The sequence below is a fragment of the Rhinichthys klamathensis genome, unplaced genomic scaffold (assembly GCF_029890125.1).
Source record: "Rhinichthys klamathensis goyatoka isolate OS25496 unplaced genomic scaffold, OSU_Roscu_1.1 h1tg000247l_1, whole genome shotgun sequence".
NCBI classification, from domain to species: domain Eukaryota; kingdom Metazoa; phylum Chordata; class Actinopteri; order Cypriniformes; family Leuciscidae; genus Rhinichthys; species Rhinichthys klamathensis.
The window spans coordinates 1,696,887-1,710,639 of record NW_026606769.1 but is presented as its reverse complement, the minus strand read 5'-3'; the positions used below and the strand labels follow the sequence as shown (position 1 = coordinate 1,710,639).

Sequence of the window (13,753 nt, the reverse complement as noted above, 5' to 3'; positions counted from 1 at the left end):
ATAGTCATTATTGCAAGCTACTTCTAATAGTTAGCGTTTAAAATGTGAAACAAATGTACAGTGAGTGTGTTTTATTTCACTTTTGTGGATACAGAACCATTTGAAACTGATAGTTTACAATTCACACCCGGGTAAACAGTATATAGGCAAGCCTTTACCAGATGAAGTGTCAGAGTCAATGCCCATTGGTGCAAAAATGGGGTATGCAGTATGTGCAGTGCATAGGGGTGCCACTGTGCCCCATTCTTTGAAAATCTCCTTTAATGAAATTTTATATAAAAAAAATATTTGTTAAAAAATTATGAAAGGAAACGTTTTTATTTAACTTTTGTTTAAAGCTGCAGTCCGGCATTTTTCCTCTTTGTCGCCATCTCTGTTTGAAATCTGTAATTGCAGTTATTCGCGGAATTATTAACTTTGCGTGAGTTGCACATCGGCATGAAACAGCGCGGATGAACACAATGTTTTGAGACTGCGAGTCTGTCAGTCACCGCGCCGATGTGGAAACTGGCATTCAGAATCACACATTCTACTTTTGGAAGTAGGCCTACAGTATCATATGACCATGACAACATACGAATTTTCATCGGAAAATGTCATCTGAACAAGTAAGTAACATCCACATCAACTAAGGGGGGAAAGCCTTGCAGTAAATTGTGCTGATTAAATATAACGATCGCGTCAAACCTTTCAAATTATACTTTGTTCTCAAATTATCAACATCAGCATTGTGACTACATTTAATGTGTATTATGATTACCCTGTAGTTCAGTTTCTATTTCTGTGCAGTCTAATTTCTAATTGTCATACCAATAAATTAATGTTTCTTTACTGGTTTTCTTTGAGAAAAAAAAAAACAAAACAAAAAAACACGTATCTGTAATCCGATGCATATTTAAAACTATATATAAATTCGTAGGAGGCCGGTTTGGTTTGCTTGGAGTAGAGGTGAATTGCTCCCTCTCATAGCTAGCACAAAATATTTACCATAATAGCTAAACGAATAAAGACAGGAAACTCCGTAACTGTGTGAATTAAGCGAACAAGTGTGCTACTGTTACACGATTGAACTATTGAAATGTCTTACCTGTCCTAAAAGAAAAAAAGCCGTCTCTGCGTCCGTTTTGAACCGATGTTTATCCTTGTTTTCGCGTGGGCCAGTTGCAGTCTCTTTTTTCTCTACCCACTCCGAAGTCCGAATTATTTGGGGTTTTACAAGTGGTGAATGTCCAGTTGTCACTGGTGATTGTCTTTTGAACCTTTCTGGATCCGCCATAAGTTTAATTATTTAATGCTGTGAGAAAAGGCTAAAAATGTCCACCTCCAACATCCTCACGCAATATAGCCGACCGGGACGCCTTCTTTATGTGTACAGATGTGACGTAATGACGCAAAGACATGCTCGAATTTCCCGCGGAAATCCACCAGTACCACTGGAATTAAAATCATTATTACAAGCTAACCGTTTTGAATCGGGCAAAAGCAAGCAGATATTTTTGAACACTGGCTGGTTATGTTTTTTTTTATTATTATTATTTTGGATAATTTTTAACCCAAAAAAGCTACGGACAGCAGCTTTAACATTTTACATTATTTTATTATCAACCGCTCACCCTCCGACTTTATTAGCGTCATCCAGCTATGTTATTCCTCGAACAACCGCTGAAAACAGCTATGGCTCATCCAGGTTACTGAAGTCAGCAGCGCAACGGGTTTTCTTCGTGGAAGTTTTGCTTTTTTGTGAGCTAATAAACTATTAAAACTCAGTCAAATCAATTTTTTGTGTAGTTATTTAATTATGTCATCCATCCAGTGTTGTGGACTCACTCTCTTCATACAAACGCAGCTGCTGCCGTTTTGTGACTGTTTTGTACACTGTTGGATATAAAACAACAAACAGGTACGATATTTAAATTTTTTTTTATCTCAAATCAATATCTCTTATCCCCATAATTATTTATGTGGCGAAATGCTGTGGTCCTATATGACTGTACCGGATCCCTTAAATGTCCGTCTAGTCGGACTTGCTGCGCTAGCAAGCAAGTTGGTTAAAGCGCTAATAAAATATTTCGACTCAGATCAATATTTCGTGTCTAATTATTTACTTAGGCTATATGTGGCAAGTAGCCGAGTAATAGGTGGGACCTGATTACCCTGTCGGGGGTTTATTATCTGAGATAACAAAGCTGGATACATATGTAGCCGTTAGGCTACTAATCAGTATTTTGGCTAATTTATATGACGAAGATATTGGAGTGTTATTTAACATTTGATTATTCTGTACCTGAATACTGCTATACCTTCCTGAACATCTTAAAGCTGTGTTTATTTCATTTGTTTAATCTTTGTTCTTTTAAATTTGTTTTGGCCATTGCTTGTAAGTTTATTTGTTCTTATTTTATTTAAATTTCACTGGTAGGCCTATCTAAAATTTGGTAGCTTATTTATTTTAATAAAAGGTTACATGGGTCAAAACAACAATGGGTGGGGTGTAATGAGTGTGGGGCGCCAACACTGATCTTGCAAACCCCCACCCCAGCAAATGTGCAGTTGCGCCCCTGCGCCTTGCCTTATTGACCCCGTCGCGTCATACTGGTGAGAGATTCTAACTCTAGGAGTCCAAAGTAACCAACAACTGTGCTATTCACATAATCAGAAAGACTTCGCCTACAGAGGATGGAGAGAAGACGTCTTCAGAAGTCCCAGTCATGTCAGGAACATTAACACGTTTCAAATGCTGACTCTCAGTGAAAGATAAGTGCTCGTTCTAACCGTAGCCTATGCTAAGTGTATTTAGGTTATAGGCTACAACTCCTTTATAAGGGAACTTTACTTCCGAGCACCGGCGAAATGAAGACGGACGGCGCTTGTTGTCGGTTAGTTGGTCCACTACAAAAACATGTTTATTTGATCCTTTCTTTACCGATCTTTTGCACAGCCTTTACATTTTTCGTGGATGTGTTTACGTTACACATTACGCCTTGCAGTGAGAATATAGAGAAATCTTTGAACCACAGAGTGGACATTAATATTTCCAACATCACAGCAAGTCGGACGGAGAATCACAGCGACCTCACGAGTGTGAGTAATTAAGATTGCACAATATCCTATTTAAAGCGCAGCACGAGTTATAGGCTACTGTATCTGTTTTGCCACAGGATGTCACGTGTCACGAAGATAATAATTTTTCTCATGGGAGAGCGACATACATGACGGGTTTACTTATCGGCTCTTTATTTGGTGGTGCTGTATCTGACAGGTTGGTATTCGCCCCTTTCTGTCAGACGCTGTTGCGACTGAAGCCGAGTTAATAACAGAAATTGTATTTTCTCCCTCCAATCAGGTATGGAAAGAAATTACTACTCATTTGCTGCTCAGCGGTCCATGCAGTCGCTACTCTGATAGTGGCATTTCTGCCGTATGTACCCGTGTACCTGACTGTCCGCGGCATCAGTGGAGCAGCCTGTTGTGCCATTCACATCTGCACCTTCAGTTTAGGTACAGCAACGCTTGTGTCTTCTTATTCTATATTAACACTGGAAAACAAATAGACCATTTAAAATAAACTAGAATAACGGTGGTCAGTCTTGGAGAACTACTTTTCTACAATGTAAAAAAAAAAAAACATGATCAATAAGTTATGACAACATATGTTTTAACATTGCTTTAACTCATCAAAATAAGTTAAGCAATTTTCAACCTTTATTGTACAAGATTCAACTCATTTTTAAGTCAGTTTAATGTAAGTTTAAATGACTTAAACATCCAAGTTGAGTGTAGCCTATCACATTTTAAAGGCAGCAACTTATTTTAATTTTTGTTTTTACAGTGAACTGCATTGGATGTTACCAAACTTTATATAGCTTATAGGGTATATCAAAAACATTGATTGAGTACAGACTATAACTTGACACTAATGAATTTATGAGGCCATATCTGGTTTCTCAGGGGTTGAATGGAGCCTGCCCAAGTATCGCATCTGGCCTCCCACCGTGTTTTCTTTCATCTTCAGTCTGGGAATGATGGGATTGGCTGGCATAGCTTTCTTGACAAGTGACTGGATGCAGTTTTATCTGGCACTGGGCATCCCTCAGATCCTCTTTCTGCCTCTTTATTTGTTAGTAGAATAAACACAAATTTTTCAATGCATGTTAAAAGTGTGTTGCATTATTAATTAATTTATTTATTTATTTTTGCAATTATTAGCTTTCTTCCAGAATCTCCTCAGTGGCTGCTTCTTAATAAGAGGATGAAAACACTAGAGGGCTATCAGAATAGAAGTCCTGAGGACAAGCACTACTTGGATCTTGTAAGACGCAAAGTCGTACTCTAGAATTGCTCAAATATTTGTGGAAAGTGTATGCAACATGAAAACATAAATTGTACATTCCTTTCATTGACAGCTTTTGGAGTCTGTGGACATTGAGAAGCAGAAGTCACTCACAGAGAAGACCGAAGACCAAAAAACAGAGTCTAATTTCACCAACTTTACATCACATACTATACTGTTGCGCCTGTTTATCATGAGTTACATTGGGTATGGAAGTTTAACTCTGGTAATGCAATTTCAGTTATCGGTTTCATTTTCACTTTTTGAAAGTACGTTACTGTATTTTAAAAGTAGCATGTGTGTTTTTCATAGATTTTTAAGTATGTGGTACAGAGGGAGGTGACCTTGCACTTTGAGGAATGTCTTACTGGAGTTGCTTTTTAAAGCTCAAATAGTTTTCTTGAATGATGTAACGTTAAGGGGCTATTACCAACAAACCCCACTGCCAAGTGTGACTAAAATATTATATGATCAATAATTTATGACAACATATGTTTTTACATTGCATTAACTCATCAAAATAAGTTAGGCCATTTTCAACTTTTTTTAATAAGTTATACAAGATTCAACTAATTTTTTAAGTCAGTTTAATGTAATTTTAAGTTTAAATGACTTAAACATTCAAGTTGAGTGTACTTTAAAATTTAAGGCAGCAACTTGTTTTTAGAGTGAACTACCACTTAGCCTCGGATGTTTTCAAACTTTAAATAGCCTATAGGCTATATCAAAATTGTACAACATAGATTTAGTACAGACTTAAAGGTTGTATCAGCGATTTCAGGCCCAAAAATAAATGATCACATTCATCTAATTTTTCCTAACGATCCGCTAGCTGCCCGCCCCATAAGCAGGCTGTCAAAAAAACGCGTCTCTGTAGGCAGCCTAGGCTCTGAGATCTGCACACAACAACATTGGGGTACAACCACCACTCAAAACCAAAATAAACAGTGTTCCAACCAATCACCGACAGGGGCGGGTGTTGTATGGTTTTGCGGTTGGGTTGGCACGGCTGGACGCGAAGTCAAAGCAAAACCCGCCCCTGTCGGTGATTGGTTAGGGATGCACGATGATATCGGGACAACATCGGTATCGGCCGATAAAAGCTTAAAATGACCATCATCGGCATCGGCCGATATGAATATTTCTGCCGATGAGTCTTGCCGATAGGTCGGGGGGTTTCCTATGCGCACGTGACGACCGTGAGAAGCATGAGCGCCAGCAACTTAAACTTCCAACTAGGGGTGTGCGTCTCACGGTTTTTGATCGTGGACGATTAAAATGTCTCCACGATCTGCTTTTGAAGAAAAATCATAGTATCGTGCATTCTATCAGTTCAATTCTGGCGCCTTCATCTCAACATACTGTACAACGCGACGTCCATTCACATCACATCACATGTAAACGCAGAGGTAGAGTTACACTCACGGGACACTGCAATTCACAAAAGTTCATTGTTTGCATGTGCGTCAAAGTCTTGCTAGGTAAACATGTCATTCACGTGCTGATGCGCTGTTCTAACATCCGCTTTTCTGAGCGCGTACACCCGGCGCTCACAGGAACTAAAAGCCTGTCACAGCGCCTAAATACTGGACTAATCTTTCGAGTCTTATTGCGCTGATACTGTCAAATACACACAAGGTTTACATAAACAAAGTTGGTTATGTCTAAAGTGAAAGCAAACAGAGAAAATCTGCTTGTCAAATGCGTGTATATTAGACGCGTCGCGTTACTCGCGTGCAGTTCTTAAGGAGACAGTAATAATATTCTGCCGCTTGTCTTTAAAGAGATACTGCACCCAGAAATAAAAATTCTGTCTATCTAATGTTGTTTCAAACCTGGATTCATTTCTTTCTTGTGCTTAAATATACTATGGAAGTCACTGGAGTACAGCAACTGTTTGGTTAGCCACATTCTTCCAAATAACTTTTATAATTTCAACAGAAGAAAGAAACTTGAGAGAGTAAATGATGACAATTAAAATTTTTGGGAGAACTATCCCGTTAATGTTAATAAAACAACAAAACACAGAGGAAATCACTCACTACTCTTGACTGAGAACATTAATAGAAGCTTTAATAAGCTTTTTTTGCACTTAAAAAAAAAATACAAATATATCGGTATCGGCATCGGGCAAAATTAGTTTGAAAATATCGGCATATCGAATATCGGCCAAAATCCTATATCGTGCATCCCTAGTTGGAACACTGTTTATTTTGGTTTTGAGTGGTGGTTGTACCCCAATCGGCGTTCGTAGATCGACTGGTAGAGACTGTTTTTCAAAGATGGCTTCTGCCTGTATAAGTGAAGTTGACTGTATGTATAAAATATCTTCTTATAAAACTGTCTGGACACTGACAAAGTTCTCAATGCTTCGGTTTGAAGGTAGGGACCCTCATTATGCTACCTTGTTAGTGTGGGGCTATTTTGAGCCTTGTTAGTGGTATTAACAAGCGATTTTTATTTGTCATTGATCTATGCCCAATATACTAGCGTTATACTAGCTTTATAGGCTAAACTGTTTTTAGAGATAAAACTATTGACATTCGATAATCATGAAAACAAATCTCAGATAACGGTTGACTAGGTAACAATGTATAATTAGACCAAAGGTTCAATTTGTGCCGGAGTTCTCCTTTAACACAATTAAGTTGACATGACTTAAACATCCAAGTTGATTGTACTTAAAAATTTAAAGCAGCAACTTTCAGTGTTGGAAACATTTCTAATCATTTATTTTCTCTGTAACTACTGGCAATATCTGATGATCACATCCATAAATATTTCTATTATCCACACAGTCCTTTCACACACAGTTTTCATGTTTTTTTCTTCAGTTTTGCATCTGCTCTCACTTATTATGGGATCTGCTTCAGTGTGGGAAGTTTTGGTGTAAATATCTATCTGGCGCAGTTTTTCTCTGGACTATCAGAGGCTCCCTCTTTGCTGCTTCCATTTCTGTTGAAGCGATGGGGCCGTAGGCCGTTCAGCATGGGCTCGCTGTTCCTTAGTGGCATTTCCTGTATGCTGTCCCTCCTCGTTTCCAAGTTCTGCGGTGAGGGACACTGTCTATACAAAATACATTCATCATATGATCATAATCTGAGATTGCTTAGTGTAGATGATATATGTGTAAGTTCATTAGAAGAATATAACTCTTACAACTATTATTTGCAATATTCTCTCTTTCTCAACAGACATGCCTGCTCTTGTTATGAGCCTGGCGCTGATGGGCAAGCTGTGTATGCAGTCTACCACATGTGTCTCTCTGCTCTATGGGATTGAGCTGTTCCCGACTGTAATAAGGTACACAATACCCAGACAGGCCTACCTGATAAAACGCATTATTGATAATTAGATAACTTGTCTCTAAGTTCAAAACACACCTTGGAGTCTACCGTGGTAATGTTCAGATCTCTCAATCATTAAATGTGCAAGGACAAACTTCTTTGTAAAGTGTGGACTTAAATGAAAATTTAGACCCTTTGCAAAAAGTATCTACATTACAGCTCCTCACTTTTCAAAAAAACATTTTAAAATGTAAGTCACGTTGTGGTGCCAAAAACAACACGCACGAACCAGGAAATTCTATTTAAATGGTCTTTAATAACAAATCTAAAAATGCATAGGAGATTGCATGAGATTTACTGGATAATATTACACAACTGAAATAGTGTTAATTTTGTCAGCTATTTTTAAATTTAGTCTTAGTCCTGTGTCAAACGTACTTTTATCTTATTTAGTCAACCTTGTCGTGTTTTTCTTTAGTCAATTTTAGTCGACTAAGGAAACCAACAACATTAACAAGGCTAAACGGTAAGGAAAGACAAGAAATGCAGACACATGAAAAAAAGACAGTGAAACCAAACATTATCCTGACAGTCTGAGTATTTGCTGATCTATAAGAGTATTCAGTATTAATCAAAAGAACATCTGTGGCATTTCCTGCACTGTTAGAGAGATATTGGATTGTTGATCCACAGTGCGAGACGCAGACAATCAGAGTAAAATATGCTGATTCATGGTAGACATTATAAAACACTTTTTTCATCAGTTACATAATATTGTGTGTAAAGTGGCAGTGGAGTGTATGTAAGCAAACTCTACAGAACTAGACAGTAGATAAAAATGTTCACACACTTAATCTGAAATGTTCAGATAAGAAGTTGTTGCACACCATGTTGCACAAGATCTGCTGTAATGAGTGAGAAGGAAATGATTGATTGAGTTTATAAAACACTGTGTTACAGAGTTTAACTGAATTTGATTAGTTAATAATTACACTCTTAAAAATAAAGGTTCCAAAAGGAACAGCAATGTCAGAGCAGTGATGCCATATACAGGTAGGAGAACCATTTTTGGGTTCCTTAAAAAAGTTAGTTTTTTTCTTATTGCGAAGAACATTTTAATAATCTAAAGGACTTATCTATTATCTATAATAATCTAGAGGTTTATAGGCCATTAATGATGTTTTAAATGGAATGTAAAAAAAGATTGTTTTCTAACAGGTTTTTGAAACCTGTCATTGGTCAGCCATGGCTTACTTATTCTGTCACAAAAAAATAAGTAACTACACTAACACTGAAAGTTATTTTTTTATATATATATATGATATTGATTAACACACTCAGTTTTCTCTAAATCTGAGAATAGTTGAGCTAATCCCATTTATCACACAACAAAACAGGAACATTTTTATGTGTTCATTTAAAAACACGTTTCAAACAACGTGTTTCAAAGTGCAAGTTTTTGAAAATGATAGCGTTATCGTCTCCATGTAAACTACAAAAACGTGAATTTGTGAAAACGGTGACGTTATGTGCATGCATATTACCTGTTCAAGTCTATAGGCATGTAGTGTTTCTTTACAAAGTGACATCGCCAACTACTGGCCTGGCCTGCATAATACAACGTTTTTAGTTGTTTTCACGGATTGGTGTGAACGGGGATCGTTTTGACAATGTTGTCATCTGTACGCGAAAAACACAAAGGAAAAATGTTTCTATTTTTATTACATCGTAGTCGTGTAAACGTCCCTGAGGCTACATTACATTTACATCTACATTAATCCGGATACATTTGGAAACGGCGTTTTCGTTTCAAAACTTTCTCCTTCCACACTAATGTTTTCCTGAAACGTCGGAAAGCGCTTAATTCACCTTACTGCGCATGCGTAAACCCTCATAAAAGCTCACTGAGATGATACTGACGGAACAAGACAATAAAGGGGGAGTTTTCAATTTGGTTCAAAAATACAATATTGGACAGGTATTCTTCAAAACATACTTACTTTTCCAACTCTTATACTAAACAGTCTATACTAAAATAGTCTTATACTAAACAGATTGGCCTGTCAGATATCTGGAGGTCAAGATTTCCAACCAGTAAAGTGTTCTCTTTCTTTTCACATGTTCACCCTTCATACTCGCGGATCGATTTTTTATCTTTTGGACGATAAAATGATGCGCTCTGTTAATTCCTGCAACTATCATAGTATAGTCATCTCCGATCATGACCCCACCTCTTTGGATTTAAGGTTTCCACAAGCCAGAACTTGTTTTTCTAAACAATGGATATAAACAATGGATATAAACAATGGATATTTAGTTCACATTTAAAAAAAAAAAAGGTTTCTGTTTTTAGTTCAAAACGGCGTTGTGTAAACAACCCCTTAGTGTGGACAAAGCCTAAAAGAAATTTCAGTCGGAACTCAAAATGTGTATTTATAGTGTTTTGCCTTTGGGGGACAGTGTAGCGGTTGCAAATAATTTATTTTCAACAAAGTACATTACTGTTCATGAAATGCACATTGAATTGAAGTCTCTTCCTCACTAACAAAGTGTTTTACTCTATGCAGGCAGAAGTGTATCGGCCTGGTTAGTCTTTGTTACCGAGCGGCCTGCATTATAAATGCGGTGTTGACCCCTGAGGGCGAGATCCCTCTGCCAGCTATGATCTGTTACAGCGGTGGGCCGATCATTGGTGCAGTCCTGTGCCTGTTTCTCCCAGAGACCAGTGGCATCCCTTTACCAGACACAGTACAGGACTGTGAGAAACAGCCCAGACTGAAGCTCTCATGCTCTGCACGGTGAGATGCATGAAAAAATTATCATTTTATTTAAAAAATATAAAAATTATAATATGACTTATTATATCTTTTAAAAATCAAAAATACAAGACAAAAAGATGACAATCATTGAACAAAGAAGTAATTTCTGCAAACTGTCTTTGCCTTTAACGTATTACATATATCATTTAAATATATATTCAAATTAAATTTAGCATTATTGGTCAGTGTCTGTATGTTGTCATTGTATACTTAACCAGCCATATAGAAAGCCAATAAAGAGCTAAGTATATATGATACGGCCCTGAAGTTCTGGTAGCTGAAAAGCTTCTGTTTCATAAGCTGCTGCTGATCAGGTTATAAAAACATGAACATGTACGGAATATTTTGAATTCCAGAGAGGTGAATGGGACAGTATGTCAGAATTGTGTTGAAAACAAGTGTGCGGAACAGCATCAATGTTAATCTTAACAGTAAATGTCATGCCATGATAGCTTTTTATTATCAGAATGCTATCTATATAATTCTATATAACCAAAAGATAGCAACCTGTTTAAAGGGATAGTTCACTTTGAAATGAATTTTTGATATGTTTTAGCTTACCTCAAGGGCATCCAAGATGTAGGTGTCTTTGTTTTCACAGTAGTTTCAATTTTGATATTTTTAGGTCAAACCGTTCTTGTCTGTCAGTCATATAATGCAGGTCTATGGTCACCACCTCAAAGAGCATGCACAGAGAAGTCCAAATTAAACATGATTTAATGACTTGTAAATGTAAGTACACATTGATGGCCTAAGACATGAAACGAGCGGTTTGTGTGAGAAAACGAACAGTATTTATATCGTTTTTACCTCTTGTAACGCACAGACCGAAGCGCCCGCGCCCTCAGATCACTTGGACGTGGCTGTGGTTACAAGAGGTAAAAACGATATAAATGCTGTTCGTTTTCTCACACAAACCGCTCGTTTCGTGTCTTAGGCCACCAATGTGTACTTACATTTACGAGTCATTAAATCATGTTTAATTTGGACTTCTCTGTGCATGCTCTTTGAGGTGGTGACCATAGACCTGCATTATATGACTGACAGACAAGAACGGTTTGACCTAAAAATATCAAAATTGAAACTACAGCGGAAACAAAGACACCTACATCTTGGATGCCCTTGAGGTAAGCTAAAACATATCAAAAATTTATTTCAAAGTGAACTATCCCTTTAAAGATATAAGGGGAGAAAATGCTGGTGAGCTGCAGCCAAATAGTCAATATTTTAATAAGAATAATAAATACAAATCATTATGAATTAATAAAATATGTTTATTATTTTTTTTTAATGTCAGTTTGCCCATGAAGCATAAACAGGAGTCCGATGCTTCTTTTGCCAAGGAGACGGACATGAAGAACCAAACGGAATGCAGTCTCCTCTCAGCATAGTCAGCAAGTGGACACTGTTTCCTGTCATAGCAGAAAGTGACTTCATATTATTTTAATGCCTTTTTTTAAAATCAATTTAGTAAAATGTGAGTGTCTATGCTCAGGATGTCAGCATTTTAAAAGGGTATTTTAAAGGAATTCTACTATGTAATGGTTTTTTGAGATGCTTCAATAATGAACTTTACTTCTGGATGATGATCCTGGAACATCTGCCAAAACGCATGTTATAATGGAATCATTCGATGCTGCTATTGATACATCCACAATTTGTCTTTATAGAACTCCACACACGTTTTTATACATTTTCTCCTTTGAGTGTATAGCCTTTGTTTTGTAAAAGCTTTATTGACAAATTTACAGAATTGATTTCTCTTATATTTTGCTCTTGGATCTTGGAAGATCTTGCTCTTGGAAAAGTAAAATGTTTACCTTCACCTTGGGGGCAAAGTCTGTAATTCTTAAACAAGTCTTGCAATGAAATACAGTTGGTTAAATCATTGTTTTGAACAGCTTGCATATATATACCATGCAACAATAATACTACAGTAATGGCCATGTTTGTGTGTGGAGAGTCTTCAACTCCAGATATAATGTGCACATTTCTGTTTTTATAAATTATGGTTCTGTGAACATCCATGGAAACATCGATTGCACAAAAGGTTCTTTAGATTATTAAAATGATCCTCACAAACTTTTGGGGAACCCAAAATGGCTTTTCCATGGTATTGCTGTCAAAAACTTGATTTTTAAGAGTGTGTGTGACGATCATTGGTACTGCAATGTAATATACATGTTTGATTTCTCCTCAAGAATAAAGGCCACTGCTCATGCATGCTGGCTATGGAAAGTAACATTTTATTTTCTTGATATTTTGTTTGCTGAAGTGGAATAGAATCATTGCTAGAACTGAATTATTATGTGTCTTGAACTTTCTACTATTTGTCCTTTAAAAAGAAAAATCTTCCAACCCAGCTGCTTCTTAAATGAGTCACCAGTATTACATTTGTGATTTTTGGATGTCTTTACAGTTTCTTTATGAAAGTTTAACAAAGTGATTACATATTAAGATCCCAGTACAGCATGATACATTAACCTCACCCAAGGGTCCAAACACATTCAATCAGCTAAAGTCTTTCAACAGAAACAACTAATAACCAGTAATGTTATTAATATTTTTCACTACATATACATATGTGTAAATACTCTGATCTATGTATACCTCGGAGGCAAAATGACATATAGGTATTTTATGTAACTGAACATTCCGCTTCAATTGTTTTTCTTTCCAGTTGTAAAATAATTTTCATGTTGCTGTTACACAACATAATTTGCTTATTTATTGAGAATTTTAACAGCAGTGCACAGAAGGTGCTTCCCATTTGATTGCTTTACTCAGGATAAGATGCTTAGCTTGTATGACTCCTTGTGGGCGAGTGTTACCACCATTCATTATGAGCAATATCATTTATGTAATATATTCTAACTTAATTTCTCTTATTTTATTAAGATAAATGAATTATAAGTTTTACACCAGCACCACAGACAAATTAATATAAGTTAAAAAATGTAGGAAATTATCTTTATTAGAACTGATAACATTTATAGACATTTAAAACCAATAGGAAAACAATCATTCATGATTAATTAACATTTGTGCAAAGAGCAATAAATTAAATTATAGCACAGAAAGCAATCCCTCAAACACTTCCTTAAAAAACAAACATTTTCAAAGTAACAGATCAAGTCAGATGTGAAGTTTAAAAGTTTACAGTTCATAACACTTTAAATAAGGCATCTCTATAGGTTTCATAACCATTTTAAAGCTTATCGTTTGTAGTAACATTTGTTTGCAACAACTGTTCACTTTTGTTATCAGAGAAAAAAATGGCACGACATGCAGTTGTGTTTTTGCCGATGGCAAACCAT

At 36.5% G+C, this 13,753-nt stretch overlaps 1 protein-coding gene across 2 annotated transcripts; it reads left to right on the top strand.

Annotated features, from left to right (window-relative positions):
* Positions 1-2,800: 2,800 nt before the first annotated feature.
* Positions 2,801-11,874, top strand: LOC130100777 (solute carrier family 22 member 6). 2 transcript variants are annotated; one of them, XM_056266378.1, is made up of 11 exons: positions 2,814-2,876; positions 2,988-3,081; positions 3,159-3,259; positions 3,344-3,498; positions 3,949-4,117; positions 4,207-4,309; positions 4,404-4,537; positions 7,165-7,382; positions 7,525-7,633; positions 10,185-10,415; positions 11,734-11,874. In XM_056266378.1, exons 1-11 carry the CDS (start codon positions 2,851-2,853, stop codon positions 11,825-11,827), a joined length of 1,434 nt encoding a protein of 477 aa, XP_056122353.1. In that variant the 5' UTR covers positions 2,814-2,850; the 3' UTR covers positions 11,828-11,874. The 2 variants fall into 2 exon arrangements, with proteins under 2 accessions (XP_056122352.1, XP_056122353.1); XM_056266377.1 differs by having other exon boundaries at positions 2,801-3,081.
* Positions 11,875-13,753: the final 1,879 nt, after the last annotated feature.